At 36.4% G+C, this 23,851-nt stretch overlaps 4 protein-coding genes across 4 annotated transcripts in view; 3 read left to right on the top strand and 1 right to left on the bottom strand.

Moving 5' to 3' along the window:
* The window catches only part of ednraa (endothelin receptor type Aa), a 13,335-nt gene extending 11,096 nt beyond the window's left edge, over window positions 1-2,239 (top strand). Inside the window, exon 7 of the mRNA XM_016546572.1 lies at window positions 1,816-2,239. Within this exon, the coding sequence (XP_016402058.1) occupies window positions 1,816-1,833 (18 nt within the window). The 3' untranslated portion in view covers window positions 1,834-2,239. The remainder of the gene's footprint in view (window positions 1-1,815) is intronic.
* A 3,762-nt stretch (window positions 2,240-6,001) lies between these two features.
* Window positions 6,002-14,169, top strand: LOC107734582 (transmembrane protein 184C). Its single transcript, XM_016546577.1, has 10 exons — window positions 6,002-6,545; window positions 7,462-7,592; window positions 7,714-7,750; window positions 8,081-8,286; window positions 8,878-8,952; window positions 9,506-9,599; window positions 9,905-10,017; window positions 10,471-10,570; window positions 11,539-11,710; window positions 12,605-14,169. Exons 1-10 carry the CDS (start codon window positions 6,429-6,431, stop codon window positions 12,901-12,903), a joined length of 1,344 nt encoding a protein of 447 aa, XP_016402063.1. The 5' UTR covers window positions 6,002-6,428; the 3' UTR covers window positions 12,904-14,169.
* LOC107734542 (putative protein arginine N-methyltransferase 9) lies at window positions 13,337-21,974 on the bottom strand. Its single transcript, XM_016546531.1, is given in 13 exon segments — window positions 13,337-14,584; window positions 14,665-14,818; window positions 14,821-15,262; window positions 15,264-15,352; window positions 15,894-16,077; window positions 16,644-16,836; window positions 16,993-17,102; window positions 17,354-17,378; window positions 18,075-18,242; window positions 18,358-18,588; window positions 19,285-19,433; window positions 19,535-19,725; window positions 21,890-21,974. Coding segments are annotated over 13 exon segments (2,235 nt in total). The 3' UTR covers window positions 13,337-14,370.
* LOC107734541 (rho GTPase-activating protein 10) overlaps window positions 21,766-23,851 on the top strand; it is a 67,680-nt gene continuing 65,594 nt past the window's right edge. Inside the window, 1 exon segment of the mRNA XM_016546530.1 lies at window positions 21,766-22,438. Coding sequence (XP_016402016.1) covers window positions 22,285-22,438 — 154 coding nt within the window. The 5' untranslated portion in view covers window positions 21,766-22,284.

The following is a 23,851-nucleotide window of genomic DNA, read 5'->3' as shown; positions in this document are numbered from 1 at the left end:
TATATATATATAATAATTTAAACTTATTGCACTATAACAACCAAACAGCTCTGTTTACTCTATATGCTATGCAGTGAATAAACTATGGATTATTTTACATATTATGAATGACTGGTTAAAACAACACATTTCTTCTCATAGATTGTTATAGCATCAGTTAAAATTTCTAGATAAGCTGCTAGTTATTTTTAAGAGTATTGGACCAGACTATTGATTCCACCACTTAAGGCAATGTTATCTTATCTGTAAGTGTAATGAGGTTTCAGTGTTAAAAGAAGAGAGGTGCCTTGTGACAGTTGTCTGTTTTTGGCCTGGGAAGAAGCTCCAGTTTGGGAGTGATTTGTGATGTACTTTGACCCACCAGGCAACACGGCCCCTCTGGGTCATCTGTGTCAACCCAGAGGATGTGAACAGGGCATACTAGAAGATTAGATGTAAACTGTGGAGCTTATACCATCATCTGTCTGCAATGTCAGTTTAGCAAGTGTTTATTTGGACAAAAGTACTCTATCAGTCTGATATTGGTTTGTACAAATAAGTGTGTTTTTTATTTGCTTGTGTGGATTTGTCTAAGTAAATAAAGAAGTGTATATAATGGAGATGATGCATATTTATAAGCACAATAGACAAATTGTTGGTCTGGTCTCAGACATGATTCGTCTGAAAAGAACATTATTTGTTTAATGCAGAGTTATATGTGCTAACAGTTACAAATTTCTATTATTAATGCTAATCTTTTTTTGATTGTTATAAAATCACTGCAACACAATTATCTAAGCTGAATATAAACCTACTCCACCAGCCAAAACAAGCATGGACTTAATAATTTACTATAAATATATATTTTTGTTTGTTTTAAGACGTTCTTTATCACACATGAAATTAGATATTGAATTTAGAGGACAGAGACAAGTCTGTTTTGAGAGTCTTGTCAAATTATTAAAATCACATTAATGTGAAAATATGAGACTTCGAGGTTTGAGATATTCTTTCTCGTGCTCATGAAACTGCCTTCAGGGAGAAGAAGGAATGGTTTTAGGTCCGAGGAATTTGGTGGGAACCTCTGAGATTGCCAAGGAAGAGGCAAATGAAGCTCAAATAAAAGCTGATGTACTTGATCGTTTACAAAAAAATCAAACATCACTTTGCTGCTGTATTTAACTCATTTTGGAGGATTCCATTACTTTCCTCAATGTAATGTAATATAATATAATATAATATAATATAATATAATATAATATAATACTTTATCCTGCCTTCAGTTAAGGTCTCTCAACAAAGCATATACAGTATGTTCTGAGGAAAAACATTATATTGTAGTTCTCCAAGGCCAAACTCCCCCCATACCAGCAAACATAGATAAGCTCTGGCTGTATCCTTTTCATAAGACTGTGCTCTGCCATGGATTATATTAATAACACATTTCAGATATTACATACCACCACTGATATTGTACTTAAAAAGGCAAGAAACCAGCGGCATTTGGATCAAATCTGTGGATAAATTGGTCTTAACTGTGAGAGCGTGCAGTGCAGTCACCTCTATTTATGAGAATGAGCTAACCTTATTTGTCATGCAAGAGATTTCAAAACCAGCCAGAAATGTATGCAGCAAAGAGATAAGAGTGGTATATGTATTAATGTTTGTTCGTATATTACTATATATGGTTATTTTCTGAGAGTATTTGATTTAATTGACTGCTAAAGAGGATTGGATAGAATAATTTGTGCACAATTTCTGTCGTAAATCTTTGGCCAGATGTTTGAGATTAATAAATAATCAAACATATATTTTCTTTTTTTTTTCTGTCCTAAGGGTATCCATCTGGAATGACACCAATTCATGATGAAGATCAAAATTCACACATGTACAAAGACATAAAGTCATGAACCACACTCCAGTAACTCTCTTCACTTAGCCCAACACGTACAATTAAATCCAAACCAACACAGAAGCAGAACTCTCATGCTGGGAGTCACGTGAGATGTTAACTATGGACGTCACTCAGCGTTTAAACTTTAAATGTGCATCCAATTTTCTCAAACACACCGCCTGTTTGTCTTCCCTGCCCCGACATGGCAGAGTCCCGCATGCCATTTTGCAGGGCTATCCCTCCAAGTCATCCAACAAGGCGCTCACACGAGTGTGGCAAGAGCGATTTCTAATTTATAAAAGCCAAAAGGATCGATGCAATATTCATGAACAATCTGTCCCATCACATTTCTGTAACTGGGGGGCAGTATGATGACAGTGCAGCGACATAAAGGAAAAGTTCTGCCTCCGTGTATTCAGGACTACTTTAGCCTACATCTCCCTCGGTCCACAAATAATGCATTGACTTTATTGATGTGCTGTTGCAGTTTGTTCCTTCCTAGATTAAATAAATAGATAAATAAATAAAGAGAGGGAGGAAAAAATGAGTATTGAGTTTTACAGGTCAAGTTCCAGGCTCTGCTTTCATCATGGAAAGTTCAAGCTATAGCTGACTTTCCATGTAAAAGACAATTAAACTCTTCTTCCACATTTGGTGGATAATTGAAACAGGCTAGTGAAGCTGCACTCTTATGCCTTCTGCGGGACTGCTGGATCTGACAAGGGTAGACTGTTTGAGCTAAAATCAGGCCTACCTAATAATAACATCTGTAAATGTCAGCTATTCTTCATTGCACACTCAAGTTTATTCACAATTTTGATTTTAACCATTTAATTATTAAATATAAAAAAAAATAGCAGAGAGAAGAGCTCTCTGACTTAAATGTATCAATTGCATAAACTAAAACAATGTTTTTCAGGACAAAGGTAGCCTACTGTGTGTATTAACACCTCTTTTATACTTGCACATACTGATAAAGTAAAATAGTGGCTAGTCCACTGAGAAAAAGACATTAGATAGGGTTCTGTGCAGTGTTACTCTTCTTTACTTGATACAAACACAATGTACTTTCGTGCTGATATGGAATTTGTCACTATTAGTTAGTTTACCACGGATAAATAAATACAACTTTTTTTCTCACACGCCACAGGAATCTTAATTAGAAACAGTAATTTGACGACTGTTCTGTTGTTCAGGAAAACAAACAAAAACATGTGGCGCATTCTTCCTGTTCAAAAAGAAAACAGTCGCTGGTTTTTGTTCAGGAACACTTTATATGGAACAGGCGAATGGATTACTGGGATAGTCCTGCATGAAAAGTGTTGCCACACACCGCCATCTAGTGAACCATCTTCAGCCTGAGCAGTTTCACCTTTTGTTTCGCACAGGACTTCACTTGTTCTTAGGGAAGTCCTAAAGTACGTTTTGCTCAATGTATTAATCTTTATTAATCTTAACTTATTATGTACTACACTCTAAAAAATGCTGGGTTAAATATAACCCAGCGCTGGGTTAAAAAGGGACAAACCCAGCTTTTGGGTTGTTTTGAACCCAACCGCTGGGTCAAAACAACCCAATAGCTGGGTTTGTCCCTTTTTAACCCAGCATTTTTTAGAGTGTAGTCTCCTTTCTATTAATCCTTGCTTTTCTCACCGAAGTACAAAGGAAAAACGTTTCTCTTTTTGTCAAGAGATTCACCAAAATAGCAAGTAAAATTCAATAAACTTAAAGGGATAGTTAATTCAAAATGAAAATGTTATTTTCATAATTTTCTCACACTCGTGTTGGTCCCATGGCTTCCTTTTGTTCCATGTAACACCAGAGGAGATTCCGTATTAGCAGGATGTTGATAATACAGTGAAGAGCAGGCTGTCAATCTCGATAAAGGACAAAAAAAAAAAAAAACCTTCACAAAAGCATCCCATAAAAGACAGGTGATATAAGGGTTACATAAGGTGCACAAATGCTAAGTGATGATTATCATTGATTAAATGATTCAAAGATGATTAAAGATAATTAAAATCTGAGGAAAGAAAGTATTATAATTTCATGTCTGGTTACTAAAATTATTTACGATCATGTTGAATGACAGAAATGGTATCATTCTTTATTTTAATTCTATATATGGTATATCGCAAGCTTTTCAAATTCATGTTTCATATGTTTAGCATTTTGAATTACAATCAGTGTTGGGCAGTAGTTACGTGTAACTAGTTACTGTAATAATATTACTTTTTGCAGTAACTAGTAGTGTAACTAATTACTAATAGATTTCAGTAATAATATTACAGTTACCATCCATAAAACAGCTCATTATTTAGCTACTTTTGCTGCCTCAACCCCTACTGATTTTAAAATCCAACAATCCAATAAATCCTAGATTTATTTTCCTAATTTTCATGACTCGCACAGGCACATGAAGTCACCGGTGCATAAAGCTTGGAATATGGAAAAGCTTACATGTAGGGGATGGAAATATTGCAATTACACTGATTTTGTCAGGAGAAAAGGTGATCTGAACACAGATGTGTAAGTTGTGGCATTACTTTACTCTGGCATTACATGGCTTGCCCACCCACATCCCTCTGATCCCGATATAAATTATATTACTATAATTAAAAATCTTATTAACATGTGATTTCTTTTGATAAAATACTTCATAAAATATAATCATATTTGGGTAACAGAGAAATTATAGTTACACTTAGCTTCAAGCTTACACATGACAATTAATACAACACTTTTACTTAAAAGGCACTATCAGTCAGCATTGAGTGTTTGTAAAAACTTCTGACTGCGATCCAGTGTAGATTTTGGTCAAATGATGAGGCATAAATATATAGTTAGTAACATTTTAGAAGAATTTTATGGGGAAGATACACAATTACAACTTCTGTGGGGCGTGAAGAAAAGGTAATGTAACTAGTAGTGTAACTAATTACTGTTGCCAGATAGTAATATGTAAAGTAATAATATTACTTTTGAAAGTAACTACGAGTAATTGGAGTAATGAGCCCAACACTGATTACAATATAGCAAATAAATGAGGGTAGGATGGTTTGCTAATAAGGGGTGGCATAACAATCAATTTTAAACAGTAGATGAATTTAAAATGCTCATGTTTTCAAACGGCAGTACAGCCTACCAGTGGATATATATATATATATATATATATATGTATGTATGTATATGTATACGTGTATGTATGTAGATCTTCTATCTTTGTTTTGAACTTTAATACTTACCTCCCCCTGGCAATTTGTATTTGTTCTAATTTGTCTTTCTATCTTTTTTTTTTTTTTTTCCTTTTCTTCCTTTTGAAATTGTTTCTTGATAAAACATTGTATGTTATTGTTCTTTGAATAAAACAAAATAAAATAAAAAAAAACACTGTTTATATTGGATTAGGCTATGGGTAAGTTTAGTATAAAGGCTATGGGATATGAGAATATAAGCATGAGCCCCTTACTGCAAAGAAACACTGAGTTACACAAGTCGAAACAATATATTTTAAAAAAACACAGACCATCTCCTCCTTTTATAAATTTTGTTTGTTAATTGTATGCGGCGGCGAATACTGTTTCTGCACGCCTATCATGAACTAAAATGAAGACATCTATATGCATTAAAGAAAAGAGTTGGTATAATGGAATGTAGAGGGAAAAACAGGAGAGAAGAGACTATATTAACCAGATTAAGAATAGGACACAGTAAATTAAGTATTAGCTTCATGTGATAGGGAAACAACCAACAAGACTTTGTGATCAGTGCCTGAAAATGTAACATGTGCTTGTGTAGGCCTATTAGACAAAATATAAAATTAAAAGGATGATATTGGTAAAAGACATGGCGGAAATAGAATTAACAGGACGTGGATTGAAGGACATACTGGAATGCAGCAGGAGCGAACAAGGAATTAAATATTTGATTTATTTTTAGACTAAAACGGGACTAATAGCAAGAATATGAAAAACAGGATACTGTATATGGGAAGTAATTAGCTCCAGAAGATGGCGGTAATGCAACACCAAGGATACAAACTGCCGTTAAAACCTATAGAAGAAGAGGCTGTTCTCCGATCCGAGTGGTAGCGCTAAATGATACTAATGTTTCACAAAACAAGCGAAGAACCCATAGTGACGACAAGATCAACAGGAAGTTCTAACCAGCTTTGTTTATTAACTTCTCGCTGTCGTCCACTTTTTTGGAAGTCATTGAAGTTTTATGTGCGTTTTGTAACATGACATCTGCTAAAAGATGATAAAATATGATCGTGCGCTGACTTTATCTTGGCCGCGATCGGCTCTTGTGCGGCTCTTGAACGCAGTGATGTTTGTGGGAGCGGAAAGCATTGGGAGGAATCAGGTGGTTGTTTGACGCGCTTAACAACACTCATGATTCATCTAGATCTCAGTCGTGGTTTTACGAATCATATGCATCTAAACCTAACCACAGCAGTAGAACTGACAAGAACTTAACCCGGCTATTATCTGTCCCTGCCTCTGGGTCAGACTCAATCGGAGTGTAATGTAAGAGATCCGTGGCAGCAGGAAAGATGCCGTGCACATGCGGGAACTGGAGGAGGTGGATTCGGCCTCTAGTGGTGGTGCTGTACATTCTGCTGCTCCTGGTTGTCCTTCCACTCTGTATATGGGAACTTCAAAAATCAGGGGTCAGAGGTCTTTTTATAATTACATGCATTAAATATTTAGCTGCTGACTGTCAAATATGTTTATAAATGTTGTTAACCCGCTTGTTGTCCTAAGAAACTTCACCTGGAGCCTTCGAGTCTAATTTGACCCGCAATGAAAACCATTTTGATTATAGTACAAGAGGTCTAATATGGTCCCAAAGTGTATTATGATAGAAAATACATTATTTAAATTTGTTAAATTGAATGAATAATTGAATATTAATAGGTAAAGAAATTAAACTCTTAGACAACTTCCTGGTTAATTTCAGACACGTTTGGGATTTCATTATATATCTATCATAATGTGATTTATAACATTTTGTTTTTGTAACATCTGTATTGTTCTGCTATCAATAAATTGACATTTTCTAATATGAACTATTTAAGTGAACGTTAAGCTGCATAATATACTGAAAGGTCAAACCAATGGTGTTGTTATCGTTAACTAAAACTAGAACTATTACAATAATTATAAAATTAAGCCAAAAATTAAAATAGAATATAAATATTAGATGAAAAACCTGGCAACTAACAGAAATAAAATAAAAAGTTGAAGTGCTAAAATGACTAAAACTAACACAGATAAACAAATTAAAGGTAGAAAAAAAAATAATAATAATAATACAGATGGCAAAAATATTAAAACTTAAACTAAAATGAAAGCTGAAAACAAAAGCTAGGCTAATTCAAAATATGAATAAATATTATAAGAGTATATAAATAATACTAAAATAAAATATATGACCAACAGTCAAATTTGACTCACAAATGGAAAACTTTAAATAGTTATGTTATTGTCAAAATGTGGTGTAATGGTGTTAGTTTAGTTTAGATAATTTTGACAAAGTCTGTTCACACTGAAGGTATTAGTTTTTTTCTCCTTATAATCACATAGGTTAGTACTCCTAATAAGGCATGGTTCATCGCTGGGATATTTGTGTTCATGACTATACCCATCTCACTGTGGGGGATTTTGCAGCATCTAGTACACTACACCCAACCTGAGCTACAAAAACCTATTATCAGGTATTGTTGTATGGGTAATATTACTTTTAAGGAGTTTATTTTATGCCGTATTAATTGACATTATCTTTGGTATGATTGTTCTGTCTGTTTATCACATATTCACTCTGTTTTTCCTCCTCAGAATATTATGGATGGTTCCTATATTCAGCCTGGATAGTGTGAGTATCATGTGATCACAATGATAGCTAACATGTTGGAATTTGAATCGCAAATGGCTTCTTTTGATGTTTGGTCTCCAATTAGGATTGCCTTGACTTGAACACTGGCCTTTTTCTGTTTGACAATCAATTAATGTGAGGCCTGATGTTGCAGATGCTCATGACTTGGATTACTTTAACAGTTTGACCAGAAAAGTGACTCACGTGACTTGACCAAACTCATGTGCATCTCTAATCTCTTTTGTGTGTGTGTGTATGTGTAATTTGTAATTTCTGTGTTCTATATATAGGTTCTCTTTTATTATTTGGTCCTTTCTTCTGTTTTCACAGTGGATTGCATTGAAGTATCCCAGCATTGCCATCTATGTAGACACATGTAGAGAGTGCTATGAGGCCTATGTCATCTACAACTTCATGAGCTTCCTTCTCAACTATCTGGGAAACCAGTATCCCAGTCTGGTGCTGATGCTGGAGGTGCAGGAGCAGCAAAAGCATCTCCCCCCTCTTTGCTGCTGCCCACCGTGGCCCATGGGAGAGTGAGTGTTTGCACACACATGGATAGAATATGAAAGTGGGATAACTTAAGGCAGGATGTGGTATTTAATGTGTATCTGTTGTTAGTATTGTTAAAGGAGAAAGTCAAGACGTTTTGGCTGAGGCACTTATGTTGAGGGCCTCCATTACCTATTTACCATCTTCTCCTTTGGAGCCCTCCTTAAAGTGAAGGATGGAATATGAAAGGCTTTAAATACAGCAGGAAGAGATTTCTTCTAAATTGCTTGCAGAGTGAACACTTTCTTGAGGTTGTTGGCTGCTTTTAGCTATTGCTGCTGACAGCAGCAACTTTTAAATTTACGTTAGGCAGTGGTGGTAATGTGTGAAAAGTCTGTTGATTTAAACCAGCAGTGTTTTAACAAAAAAAATAATAAAAAAAAGTTTAAGAAAAAAAAAAATGCTTTAGAGAACAGTAGAGCTCTGTTAAATGCCTGTCAAGTTAACTTTAATTCATGTAATGCAGTGCCAGGGAAACATTTATTTATACTGCAACAATTTTTCTCATGGCCTATTTTTCTCTATTTTCATATTGAGAACTGCACATTTTCTGTAACTGATTTTTTTCTTAACAGAGTGCTTTTGCTGAGATGTAAACTGGGAGTTCTGCAGTACACAGTTGTGAGACCCGTCACTACAGTCATTGCTTTGTAAGTGTCATTCATTTGGTTTCTTGTAGAGATTAATAATACAGATGTAACATATTTATTGTGTTTATGTGGGTTTACACAATATAAAGAAACTATCGTTTAAATGTTTGGGGTCAGTACGATTTTTTTTATGTTTTTTTGAAAGAACTCTCTTATGCTCACCAAGGCTGCATTTATTTCATTAAAAATACAATAAAAAAACATTAATATTGTGAAATAATATTACAATTTGAAATGGCAGTTTTGTATTTGAATATATTTTAAAATGTAATTGATTCCTGTATTGAAAAGCTGAATTTTCAGCAGCCATTACTCCAGTCTTCAGTGTCACTTGATCCTTCAGAAATCATTCTAAGAAACATTTATTATTATTATTATTATTATTATTATGAATGTGTAAAACAGTTATGCTGCTTAATATTTTTGTGAAAAATTCTTTGAAAAAAAAAATTATGTTAGTGAAAGTGCATCTTTGGTCAACACTAATGGTTCCACATGTTGATGTGATGCTTTTAAGCACAACCTTTGCATCATTTCTGTCCTGCAAAATTAGGATTTGTCAGCTTTGTGGGGTCTATGATGAAGGAAACTTTAGCTCAAAAAATGCCTGGACGTATCTGGTTATCGTCAACAATCTCTCTCAGCTTGTAAGTACCTGTTTTGTCCTGAATATTATGTAAGACTGTCACATGATCCTGAGAGCTGAGTGAGTCTGCAGTTCCACCCAGGAACCAGACAGCAGTAAAAGGAAGATCAAATGTAACTAAAGTCCTATTTACAGAGCCATCTTTATGGGTTTTTACCAAGTCATTTGTTGTGAAGTAAAACAAACCAGACTTTACAGCCCCTTATTTGTGTTTATGCTGCTCATTAAAATGGCATATCAATAATTTGTCACTGTTGTTGCTTCAAATTAAACGGTAACCTGATCCTCTAATTTTTCTCTCTTCAGTTTGCCATGTACTGTCTTGTGCTGTTCTACAAAGCTCTGAGAGAAGAGCTGAGTCCTATCAAACCTGTGGGCAAATTCCTCTGTGTCAAGCTGGTGGTTTTTGTGTCATTCTGGTAAACAGTTCTCTACACATAGAACACTAATAATTCTGATCTGCTTCTAATAAAGTTCAATTCCTATGCTGCAGGGCAATTTTCTAGAATACACTGTAGCTTCAGGTTTAATGAGCATTACGTTATAAACAATTAAAGTTTAAGTTTTTAAATTGATGTTAAAGTAAAATAAATATGAAATATTAAAAAAGTCAAATGTGGACACATTACAGTAATATTATAGAAAAATAATAAATCTAAAATTAAGTATTTCTAAAATAGACATTATAACATTATATCGTAATAGACAGTACTATATAATTATTTTTAAGACCTTACATTTTATATTCAAATAAAAAAAATCTAACATTAAAATGAATAATTATTATAATAATTCCCCAATACCCGTCATTTTTATGATAATTATGCCCCTCTATAATATTTTGTTTAATTGGGTTGTTTTATCTGTCTTAGGCAAGCTGTGGTCATTGCACTTTTAGTGAAGGTTGGTGTGATCTCAGACTCGCACACCTGGGACTGGGACAGCGTGGAGGCTGTAGCCACTGGACTACAGGTATGTACTGTACTTTGATCTCAACACTAAACATAGTTTTGTAAATGAGGCTTACAACTAGAAATGGGCTAGTGAGACACCGGTTTGAAATACTCGTATAATATTGTTCTTATAGTTATATGTATCTTTGACTGGCTTACCATGTATACAATATACCATTGTTACTGCAGCAACATTAATGGACTTCTGGTTACACAAGTGGAAGTAACCTTAAAGGCACAATATGTAAGATTTTTTTATTAAAATATCCAAAAACCACTAGAACAGGGTTATATATTTTGCTGACTTGTGTACTTACATTATCCCAAATGTTTCGAAGAATGTTTAAATCCAGAGAAATAAGCAATTTTAAGTAGTGACACGGACCGTGTCTATAGTGTCATTGTGTTGCCTGCCAATGATGTCATAACCCTTCGATTTCCGGTTTTGTTTTGTAGAAAACATGGAAACACCAAAGACGCTTTAATATATTGTGCATTTTAATAGACCGGTTACGACCGCACAGAGTAGCATTATAACAGAACTTTCAAATGTATCTAGTATGATAAAACAGCGATGCTTTACCCCACATACGCACGACCGGAAGGAGCGGAAGCGGTAGCGGTCGACTGTGGCATAATAAAAGCTCAGCTGCTTTCGAACCGTGTGTCACGCTCGTCTCTCATCAGCAATTGCTTCAGTGGCCTCTTTTCGCTTCGACGGCTTTCAGCCTCACCCTGCTTCATACTATGACGTTAATAAATCTTTAATATATTAGCTCATCCATGAACATGATTTCTGCCCGAGTCCCGTCGGATTGCATCGGCTGTGGGGATGAAGACCACAACTCCCATGATTCCACACTCAGTCACGGCATCATCAAACTATGCCTTTGTTTCTTTGTTTGTTTTGAATATGCGCCCTCTAGTGATGAAAACTTACATACTGTGCCTTTAAGATTAAAGGTCTGTTTTTCTGTCTTCTCACAGGACTTCATCATCTGTGTGGAAATGTTTTTGGCAGCCATTGCCCATCACTTCAGCTTCACTTACAAGCCCTACATACAGGAAGCAGAGGAAGGTTCTTGCTTTGATTCCTTCCTGGCCATGTGGGATGTCTCGGATATACAGGCTGACATCTCGGAACAAGTGCGCAATGTCGGTGAGTCACGACACAGCCTTTTCTTATTTGTGGTGAATGGTTTGAGGGTCTAGGATCTTTTTTGGATTCTTAGAAAATACTTCATCTACATTAAGCAGTCCATATCATACTTTTTACTTTTTACATACTTTTCCTGCTGCCACGGACACTCCGATTGAGTCTGACCCAGAGGCAGGGACAGATAATAGCCGGGTATAAGTTCTTGTTAGAGGTCTACTAGTAATACTAGTCTTTTGCACCTTATAGTCCTAAACGTAATATTTCCTGAACAGGAATCACTGAAATCTGTGTCAATACCAAGCGGCAACCTTCCGGTCTCTCTCATGAAACCAACACGGAAGTGACTTAAACTGTAATTCGTCAACTGGCCGCTAGAGGCTGGCTGCAAAAGGGAGTCAATCCCATAGACTCCCCATGTTAAAATGCCCAACTTTACAGCAGAAAAAAACATGTTTACAGCCTGGTTCAAAAAATGATTTTGGTCTATATAGCTAATTTTGCCCTTCATGACAACTGAGGGGGGTGAATGTTTTTATAAGTCATCCGTTTAAATTATATTAAGCCTTAAAGTTCTGCATAATTAAGGGCGTGGCCACTTGAGTGACAGGTGGATTGCCGCTGCTGTCACCACCGTCGAGCTAGGTGAGCGTGGTTTCAGCAACCAGCTCTTTTGCCCATTTTTGATTATCCGGGTGTGACGCGCTGTGACGTGCTGCCAAGATGGCGACGGCCGTCTCCGCCCACTTTGAGCTTCAAAAACGCTCTTCGGAAAACTACGGGTGACGTCACAGACACTACGTCCATGTTTTTATACAGTCTATGGTCAATACCCAGCCCTGTTTCAAACAGTTATTCGTCATATTTATGTACTTTTTTTTTTTTTTTTTAATTCAGGGAGAACTGTCATGGGTCGGCCAAGGAAAACATATTTTGGTGAAGAGGTTTGCCAGGACGAGAACACAGGACTGCTGTCAGCTGGTTCTCAGGATCCAGCCGTTGAATCGTCCTCCAACCCTCCATCCCCTAAGGGCCGTTACCAGGGCATGGGCCACACAGTAACCCCCCACTCCATCTCGGCTCCTGCCAACCTTGGCTGTGTACCATGGGATGGAGATGTTGATGACATCACGCCTACGGTGCTATCTGGTGATCATACAGACCAACAAGGCTCAGACTATGCAGCCATCACTTAACATCACTGAGCTTCAGCTACCAAATAGCTAAAGCACATCAATCTAATGTGTATTAGCTACCGTTTCGAATATATGCAGCCGCCGTTAACTCTGGTAACTATTGATACTTGTGGTTAATATGTGTTCAGAGAGGCTCAGTGAAGCTTTGGTAGCAAGAGCATATATGAAGGACTTGGGTAGTGTTAGTCCTCCATTTTTAATTATGTTTGGCATTATTTTGCTGAAAACATGACCAAATTATAAACTGACATTAGAGCCAAGCACATTAATTCCCCAATACCAGTTTTACTTTTTCACATCATCAGATGATGGTTATTTTAAGACAGCTTTATGAATGTTTATTCTAAAAAAAACAACGAAATGATAATGCTACTTCAAATTGTCATTGATGTCCTCCTGGGTTTTATCAAGTCATTTTAAGAGTTTTTTGTTGTTGTTTGTTTTTATGACATCAGTGTTACTTTCACATTTTTATCTGTGAATGCAAATGCAATTTAAGTTTTTTTTCCCCTTCCATGGAGCAGCACCTTGATCATGGACGATAATATGAAATTGCCAGGATGCCATGGAGATTTGCAACATTTTGTCTCAGCAGAATATATGCATGTGGTAAAGCAACTACAGTTTGAACATTGGCTCTAAAGCACAAAATACTGAAGCACCCATATCTCTACTTACTTCACTTCAGAGCTTAGCAACCTCTCCTGGACTCCTTGCCTTCAGAACAGCTTCATGTAATTGTGTCAAGACATAAACCCATATGTTGGTGTTCTTTCTTTTGTCCTTCTCAAAAAGTATTGGTTTTAATTGTGTTTTTATGATTTGGTTATTTTAATGATTAGACAAAGAAAATTTGGTTTAAAACCCAATTTAGTAAAGTATTGAAAATTTCGAATACTGACTTTTAAGTTCACCTCGGGAAATGATGCAATGTCTAAATATCAGCCAAAGTTGTCTTATTGGTATTAAGATTTTTTTTTTGTTTTGTTTAATTGTTTCAACAATCTGTTAGATTTAACAGCAGCTGCACATGAAATATAAATGTCAGATATAGTATAACAGTAAGGGCAGATCGTTTTATCATTACGGATGTGGACCTGTGGGAAATATTCCCATTTATTTGTTTTTATGAACCATCGTGTGTCCTTCTGATCCATTCAGAGAGATGCATTTTCTGCAATGGTTTGTACAGCTGTTGCATTGCCTAATTTAACAGTGGTTGTCACGAATCATTAAACTTTACATGCAAATGTGTATTGAGTATTTTTGAGTATTTCTACTTAATTGCGTTCCATCCAAGTTCAAAGGGTATAGTTCACCCAGAAATCATCATTTACTCACTCTCATGCCTGAAATTATTTTAATGTAAAATGTGTGCTTAATCTTAAAAATAATAAATTTGTTTACCATACAGCAATTAAATAATTGCCCATTAGCATCAATTCACTGATTTTGGAGTGTGTTATATCAGTACAGGTGCACCCCCCCCCACCCCGTCAGTATTGACAGACCCGCTGAAGAACATACTGTGAATTGATTGACGAATGGAGCAATGTTGAACCCGAGAGTCAGCTCTGTTCCCTGAACAGCACTTTCCCGAAGCAGCGTGTCTGACTCAACAAGCATCCCGTGGATCACAATGCGCTCTGGAAAAATATGTCCACCGTCCTCCAACAAACACCTGAAATGTTCACAACAAAAACTACTGTTTACAAACCTAAAAAATATAAGAACTAGCCATACTATGTTTTACATTCTTACCTAGCTAATGTTGCTTTCTCCATCAGTTTCTGTCTAATAAGGCCACAGGTCTCTATGCAGTCGAGTATGATGGCGCTCCAGAGCTTCTCGGTGGCTGGCCTTTGGAGAAGCACAGAATCGTCCTCCACGTGACGTAACCAGAACTTCAGAGCACACCGTTTCCTTTGGCCAGCAGTCTCAACATAGTCTGGTGATGCTCCTTCTCCACTGAGCTGTAGGCTTGAACCAATCCAGGGCTGATTTGTTTGTCTTCACTTGAATCGAAGCCTAACTGGGCTGCCATCAAGGAGAGCACAGAAAAGCCCTCGGAGACATCGAGCACGTAGATCGGATCGAGTTCTGTGTCTGACTGTTGTGACCTCCTAGTTGACTTAAGAGAAACCAAAAGTTTGCTCATGGCCTTTTGGAAGCTGTTATGATACACTGTGTTATTGAGGAGGGCCATCTCTGAGGACTCCAGCATAAAAGCGCAAGATGGTATCTCCTGGTTGGTTTGAAGGCCAGCCAGAGCACTGCACAGCTCAGCCTCAGGGTTTGCAGTGAGGATCTTGGGAGGTCCATTAGTTACATTGTCCATATGGAATGTGTGTCCAATGTCCATCTCTTATGATAGCAGTGCAGCATAGCCTGAGATAAGAGTCCTTACAGGAAACTTCAACCAGTATTTCATCACCACATTTCACAGTGTCTGAGGGATGACACGAATTAAAGTCAATTAGTTATTATTCAAATTATCTATATAAACTGGCTGTAGCTATACCTTTAATTGTACTCACATAACTTCAAATGATGCATATTGAACACACACACACAAAAAGTGCTGGACGAAAAAAAATAATTCTTTTTAGTTCTAGAGCAGAATGAAGAATGAATGTTCAATCTTCATGGTTTAAACAGGAATGAATCTGTACACATATTTTCTTTAAAAGAAATGTAAATTCACATGCCATCACAATCTTTAATCAAAAGCATTAACTTCCCCTCCTCCTAGCAACAACACATGCTCTGATGGACAAAATCAAGTCCCAGCCTACATTTGTTCTCATTCAAAAAATAGTTTAACTCAGTTATATATCACAATTAGGAAGAAAAGACCGCAATCCTATTTCATGCCTATTTCAAGTCATATTTCAAGAGACCCCCATTTGAGAATCACTGTTCTAGAGTCATGGTCATCTTTATACTTCTTAATCTCTATATTTTTTGCATTTATATACAGTAGCTCTTACTGAATGGACTGTGTATTGGATAGATGGCCTGCTCCCAGCATGTGTCTTCCTGTGGGCCAGTGGACAGGTGGTTGACCTGGTCGAGGTGTAGCTGAAACCATACTGGCCGAGCATCAAGAACACCCTCCTGAGTCACACACAGTCACAGCTGTGTCACCTCTCTGGAGCAAAGACCCTCCAGCTCCTGCAACACAAAGAATGCTTAGGACTGCACTCATGGCACTTTAGGTATTTCAGTTGTGTTGTTTCTCTCCCATCTGCTCCATGTTCACTGTATGTCTCCATTATACTGTTCCAAAATCTGGGGTCAGATTTTTAAATGTTTTTGTCTCTTATGCTCACCAAGGGTGCATTTACTGGATTAAAAAATACAGTAAAATAAGTAATATTGTGAAATATTATTGCAATTTAAATGGACTGTTTTCTATCTTAATATATTTTAAAATGTAATTTATTCCTGTGATGACAAAGCTGAATTTTCAGCATCCATTACTCCAGTCTTTCTTCAGTGTTGCCTGATGCTTTAGAAAGGATTTGGTGCTCAAGAAAAATGTTTCTATTGTTATCAATGTTGACAACAGTCAGACGACTTTTTTTTTCAGGATTCCTGGATGAAAGTTCAAAATACCAGCATTTATTTAAAAAATACATCTTTTTTTATATTATAAATGTCTTTACTGTAACTTTTGATCAATTGACCTGTTGCATTATCATTATTTCAACACTCGGCTCTATTCTGTAGTTCGGTACCTGCACATTATTGAAGTCTATGTCCAGAGCTGTGAAAGGCTGTGTGAGTTGAATGTATCCTCCATGCAGGCGGCTCAGTCTTTCAGTGGTGTAGGGTTCTGTGCTGTCCTCAGTATCAGCCAAACATCTAACTGGACTATAGATCTGTCCTACTGCAGACAGATCCAAGCCTCCCACTGAAGACGCACACAGCCTGCAGAAGGTCGATTAGTAATTCAATCACTAAATGTTCACTCTAATCTTTCTAAGATCATACTCAAGAGCCTGCTTCTTTAGTAACTGTGTTAAGAGAAGTGTAATATAAACTTTATCAATGTGTCACTCACACATAAGCAGCTTAGTCTCTCACCTGTGATGTCTACGGATCTCACGGCTCTGCACAGCGTCTCCAAACACAGTTGCACCAGCAGGTATTACCCGGCCCGTTTGTGAGGGATTGGGCAAGGGTTCTCCAGTGTTCTATTGAGATGATTTAATAATCAATTGTTGGAATAGATTGAAAATCATTTTTTCTATTAAATCCAAACTGTTTATATTAATTTATAGCTGCTATATACAACTGTATACGTCCAGCCATTAGGAAACTTAACATGCTGCTAAAAACATATTTTCTAAAAATGACTTTAGAACTGATTCACCAACATTTGTATGTTTCTCAGACAACCACTAGGTGTCCCTGTTGCCCCAGAATTTATATAACGTGAGGCTACTCTCTGACACTGGTACGGGAAAAAGCTTTACAAATTTAAAGTAAGGATTTAGAAGAAAGGATCTGGTTCTAGTACGACATAGTATGTAATCTTTTGCCAAGCATGCTATTAACGTTGGGCCAAGACAACTTTAATTTTCAGAGACAAACATCTCTTAGTCACTGACCACAGCCAGATAAACATCGGATTATACAGGATTCTAATCAGGATCTATTGTTGTTCTTCTTTCTATCAATGAAAGAATCTGAAAAAAGAAAATCTAGCACAGTTTCCACAAAAGTGTTAATAAACGCAACTGATTTCAACATTGATAATAATAAGAAATGTTTCTTGAGCAGCAAATCAGCATATAAGAATGATTTTTGAGGGATCATGTGACGATCATGTGAAGACTGGAGTAATGGTTGCTAAAAAACTCAGCATTACAATCACTGTAATCACATTTTTAACATGTATTAAAATAGAAAACAGTAACTTTAAATTCTAATAATATTTCACAGTATCACTATTTTTACTGTATTTTCAATCAAACAAATGCGACCTTGATGAGACAAAAAAATAAAATAAAATAAAATCTTACTGGTGTGCCAAACTTTTGAATGGTAGTGTAAATTATATATACGATTATATCATAAGATCTGTGCTTGGGAACAAAGCACTTTTTTTTTTCCAGTTTAAAACTGTCAATATGAATCTGGTTACTATATACAGCAATATTCACCTGTTTGGAATGTCTTTTGGAATTTCCATGTCCAGAGACTTCAGGTGAAGGATCTTGATGCTATCTGCCATCCCATTGGCTGAGAGCACCTCGCATGCCAGCTCATACATTGTCTTTGACAGCTCACAGGCATAGACTTCAGCAGCGCCTGCCATCTTTGCACACATACTAACATGCCAACCAAAAAGCGTCAAACCACACTCACTGTATATCAGTTGAAACAGACGTTTGTTTAATAACAATGTTATGTAATAAGTCTCTGAAAAATCTCACCCGAGGATGCATGCCCGTGCCAGTTCCAATATCCAGAACGGAGCTGCATCCTCCCTCAACAGCTTTCTTGATAGCCAACTGGTATTTGTGGTTCCGCCCATGGTCACTGAGCATTAAGAAGTGCCAGCGTTCCACCAACCAGTTGGCAACACGGTAAAAGTTCTCCTTTGCCTCTGGGAAGTCTGGTCGGAGTTTAAGGGCTTTGTAAAAATGGCCAGCAGCTTCATTCCGAAATCCCATTCTGAAATAAAAGAAACCAACTCAGGATTGTTTTTATTTATTTATTTTTGTACTTATACCACAAATATATATTCTTAAGGATATCAAAACCTAAAATAAAATTCCTGAAATGTGTAAAATATGTGACCTTTAATTATTGTAAAGGAACAACATAGGTCAACATTCAGAGGTTTGGGATCAGTATGTATATTCCAAATAAACTTTCAGTTATATTTTAAACTTTCTTTATATTCATCAAAAGAATCCTGTAAAAAGAAGGGGAAAAAAAGCATGATTTTCATAAAAATATTAAGAAGCACAATTGTTTTCAATTGTGATAATAATAAGAAATGTTTCTTGAGTACCAAATCAGCATATTAGAATGATTTCTGAAGGATCATGTGACACTGAAGACTGGAGTAATGATGCTGACAATTCAGCTTTGCCATCACAGGAATAAATCGCATTTTAAAATATATTAAAATAATAAAAAATAATATATGAATATTTCACAATATTACTGTTTTTACTGTATTTTCATCAAATAAATGCAGGCTTGGTCAGCAGAAGAGACTTATTTTAAAAGTATGAAAATATATTACCGACCCTAAACTTTTAAACAGTAGTGTAAACATTATATTTTATTATCTCTGTAACTTTTTTATTTTACACAGATTAAACCAGTAAATAGCAGATCAAAGAGGAAAAGAAAAGAAGCCTAAACAGATGCTCTCCCATGCTATTCACTATAACCTCATCCACTGGAAACAACTCCAAAGCTTGTTCATAGCAATCAAATAGGTCCTGGATACGTCCAAGAGAGTCCAGCTCATCAGCCCATTTAAACAGAGTGAATCTAAAGGACTCCTGTAAGTTCAAAAACACACATTTACAATAAGGTTCTGAAGCTAGATCAACTTCACCACACAGGTGCAGTAAAGAGACTGAGGAAGCATGAGGGGGCTTACATTTGCAAAGTCTTTTAGAGCTGGGGCAAGATTTAGAGCCAGCAGATAGTGAACAAAAGCAGTGCCATAGTCCTGACTGAACAGACACTGCTGAGCACTTTCCAATGATCTTGACACCAGCTCATTTCTTGCAGCATCTTCTCTCTGAACTCGTCTATGACGCCTCGTCCTCTTTGGTCTTGTAGTGCACTCTAAAAAATGCTGGGTTAAATATAACCCAGCGCTGGGTTAAAAAGAGACAAACCCAGCTATTGGGTTGTTTTGACCCAGCGGTTGGGTTCAAAACAACCCAACTGCTGGGTCAAAACATTGTCATGTTGGAAGATCCAACCATGGCCCATTATAAGATTTCTAGCATGGACAGTCAGTTTTATATTTTTTATCCATTGGTATTTTATAGAATCCATTATGCCATCTATCTGAACAAGATGTCCAGGATCTCCAGCAGAAAAAATAGGCCCACCACATTAAAGATCCAGCAGTATATTTCATTGTACACATGAGGTACTTTTTTATCCCTGTGTGCACCAAACCCATCTTGAGAGTTTGCTGCTAAAAACTATTTTTTTGTTGTTTTGTTTCATCTGATCATTGAACCCAGTCCCGTTTAAAGTTCCAGTCGTGTCTAGCAAATAAATATGCTAGAGTTGCTTGAAACCTTCCCAAACAACATTTTTTTTTTTTTTTAGGCTTTCTGACCCCAAGACTCAACTATTTTCTGCAGTTCTCCAGCTGTGATCCTTGGAGTCTTTGGCCACTCAAACTCTCCTCCTCACGCTATTGGGTTGTTTTGACCCAGCGGTTGGGTTCAAAACAACCCAACTGCTGGGTCAAAACAACCCAATAGCTGGGTTTGTCCCTTTTTAACCCAGCGCTGAGTTATATTTAACCCAGCATTTTTTAGAGTGTGGCATTAGGCATCTTTTCTGTGTATGACAGAACTGATCATGTACTGTATCACAAGCTAAAGTTGAGAAATTGTCAAATATAAACATGCAAAAAAAGTATTTAGTGTGAAATGTAACACGTTTCAATTTATTTCAGTTGATTTGAGTATACTGGATGTTTGGAGCTACAGTTGTGCTCAAAATTATTTATACCCTTGGTAAATATGATCAAAGAAGGCTGTGAAAATTAATTTTCATCTGACCATTGAACTCAGTTCCGTTTAAAGTTCCAGTCGTGTCTAGCAAATAAATATGCTAGAGTTGCTTGAAACCTTCCCAAACAACATTATTTTTTTTTTTAGGCTTTCTGACCCCAAGACTCAACTATTTTCTGCAGTTCTCCAGCTGTGATCCTTGGGGTCTTTGGCAATTCAAACTCTCGTCCTCACCGTGCATTAGGACAACATTGACACACGTCCTCTTACTGTATTAGAGAAAAATATATATTTCATAATATGATTTTCCCTCACTTTCACTTTTTGTTTTTTTTACTTTAATTAAAGGTTAGATTTTTTTTTTTTAATGAAAGACCAAGTGGATAAACAATGCAGATTTATTTTCACAGCCTCCTTTGATCATATTTACCAAGGGTATGAATAATTTTTAGCACAACTGTAGTAGCTCCAAATCTAGTAGCTGTAAGCCTATTCATGTAATGATAATAAAATATAATATAAAAATGACTATTTATTAAGTATTATTTATTCATATTTAATCCAACAAACCTTTTAGTTAAAAAAAAATGCATGCAGTAGATATAGCAAACGTGATGTGATTAAAAAATGGTGATAATAAGAAATAAAGGGTTTCATAAATTGTCATATATCAGAATAACAACACTGAACATTACGGTTTTCCTCCACATACATAAGAAACCCGAATAATTACATGCTGTTGTTTAATATGCATCATGTATTGTTTAATTTAACAATTTCAGCATTATTTGTTTGTAAAATTTCCAATCTTTGGATTGAAGATGTTAAGGTTGATTTATGGTTCTATTTACCTAGCTCAGGTTTGCTAGTTAAGATCGCTGGACTGTGTATTTATTAATTTCCCTGTGGACTCCAGCCTGTCGCTATCATTAAACCACAAACTGCGTTTTAAAAAAATTGTGTATATACATTGTTTTATCCTTATATTTATAAGCTACTTTAGAGCAGCTCTGCTCCTGAGTCCTGTACTGCAGGTCCGCACTGCAGAATCAGGCGGACGGAAACAACATCCGCTATTTTAGAGTTCCACATAAGATTTAAACACACTGCTGACAACCCTCTAGTATTATCGCATTCATGGATGGAGTTTATCGAGAAACAAAAAAAAAAATCTAATACTTATGCCGAATGATTTATACAGCTGGAAGAGAAGTACATTTCCATAACAACACTTCCCGCGGACCCCCAATTACCCCGGCTTTCCAGAGAGCCAAGCGTGATGACGTGATGGCTGAAAAAGCACGCGGGAGGAGACGGAGACTGGTGCTCGACTGTCATTCGCGGACCAAAAACCGGACTGGACTTTATTTCAATAGATATCCGTGTAGTGTAGAGCTGTTTTAGCGTATTTTGCGAGAGTTTAAACACGGGACATACTTAATATACCCGGATCCAAGGTTAACAATACTCGTGCGACTTGGAAAGAGATTTATTCACACGAGAACTCCCGACGCGTTTGCTCTTACTAAAATATACGAGGCAACTTAGCTTTCCGTTCCATTTTAATTTTGTTTCTTTATTCGACCAGTTTCTATTCATTCGCTGGTCGCTTTCTAAACGGATTTAAACGCTAGCTAGTCCAGTAAAAATGGGTTTGCACCCGTTGGAGTTCAGTGAATCTTACCTGGACAGTCCTGCTTTCAGGGATAAAATCAAAGCTCATGAAGCAGAGCTGGACAAAACCGGCAGGTTTATCAAAGAGCTATATAAAGATGGGAAGAATCTCATCAATGCCACAAAACGTAAGTGCCATGTCATTTTATCTCTGCTTTTAGACTTAATGTGTAAATAATTGTGCTTTAAATGAAGATAAAGCTTGCCATGTGATCCGGTCTATGCAAATGTCATATAAGCAACCCCAAACAGTCAAACTGGTTATTTTTTATTTTTTTTTGGTCAAGGTCACCATGTCATTCCTATTGACACTTTTACCCGAGACCTTGCTAGAGTAGTTTTGCTGGTCTCGAGAGTAACATGGCTCATTTGGTGTAGCGCAGAGAAAATGAGCTTGCGTGGCATAGCATTTGCTGACCTCATCCAGTTTTTGGGTTATGATTTACATGGACTGTGTGCAAGTCATCAGGTGTCCTACAAGTTTGTTTTTTGGTCTGTTTACATTAGGGCTTTTTGCAGCACTTATGTAATTTAAAAAACAATATATATATTTTTTTTTTGAAAGGCCATTTTTCTCAGTTCAGACATCAGCAGTTATGCATTTTCATTTGTGGCATATCACCTCTGTCATGTGACCCTCACTTGCACCTCCACGTGTAAACTTTTATTGTAAACATTTCATGCCCCTTCCCATTATGCATTTGTTATGTTCTGCCTTTTTTTCTGCCAGAACAAATTGGCTAAAAATAAAGCTTGCATATTACGCCTTGGATGTTCAGACCTTTTTTTGGATATGTTTGAATTATTAGGATCTGCAGTGTCTAGGTAGACTTATCTTTAATATGAGTGTTTATTCGGATAGCAGGACATTTTTGTGCAGATTAAAATGGAAGACCAAATGTTTTTAGGTGCTGGAGGGTTTTATGCTGAAACATTTTTTGGTGAATTGTTTCTTTTAGAGTTTGTAGTTCGTTCCTCTTTCTTTTTTCAGTCCTGTGTGTGATGTGTTAATAGTGTCAGCGCTTCTAAATAATGCTAAATATGGCTAAATTAAGATGTGCAGGACAGCAGGCTCATGGTACATAAGCCCACACAACCACTGCCCACATAATAATGATGGCTTGGTTAGCTTAGTTTTACTTGGCTTAAAACATAGGAAACATAAAGCAATAACCAATAATAGCATACATAATTGGTGAACTGAACATTGGCTGGCCCTTAGGTTGATTTAGTTAACTCATGGGTTTCCCACAGGAATATGAAAAATAAGCAAAAACGTTATCCTTTGTGACCACTTTTTTTTTTTTTGTTATTTAGTAGTTTTGAATTTAGTCTGTTCATTCAGTTTGGAATGCACACGTTATGCTAAAGACAGATAAATGACTTCCTCTTGACATTTAGCAAGTTTTGTGTCCATGGTCATTTTTGCAGGTAATGCTGCATTTTTTACTACTACTACTACTAATAATGATTATTGTTATTGTTATTATTATTATTATTAATTTGATATGTGACTGTCAAAAGTGTCAACTTAAACATTT

The sequence above is a fragment of the Sinocyclocheilus rhinocerous genome, unplaced genomic scaffold (assembly GCF_001515625.1).
Source record: "Sinocyclocheilus rhinocerous isolate Xijiao unplaced genomic scaffold, SAMN03320098_v1.1 scaffold580, whole genome shotgun sequence".
Classification (NCBI taxonomy): Eukaryota; Metazoa; Chordata; class Actinopteri; order Cypriniformes; family Cyprinidae; genus Sinocyclocheilus; species Sinocyclocheilus rhinocerous.
Note: the sequence above shows the minus strand (reverse complement) of the source record. Positions and strands in the feature narration are given on the sequence as shown.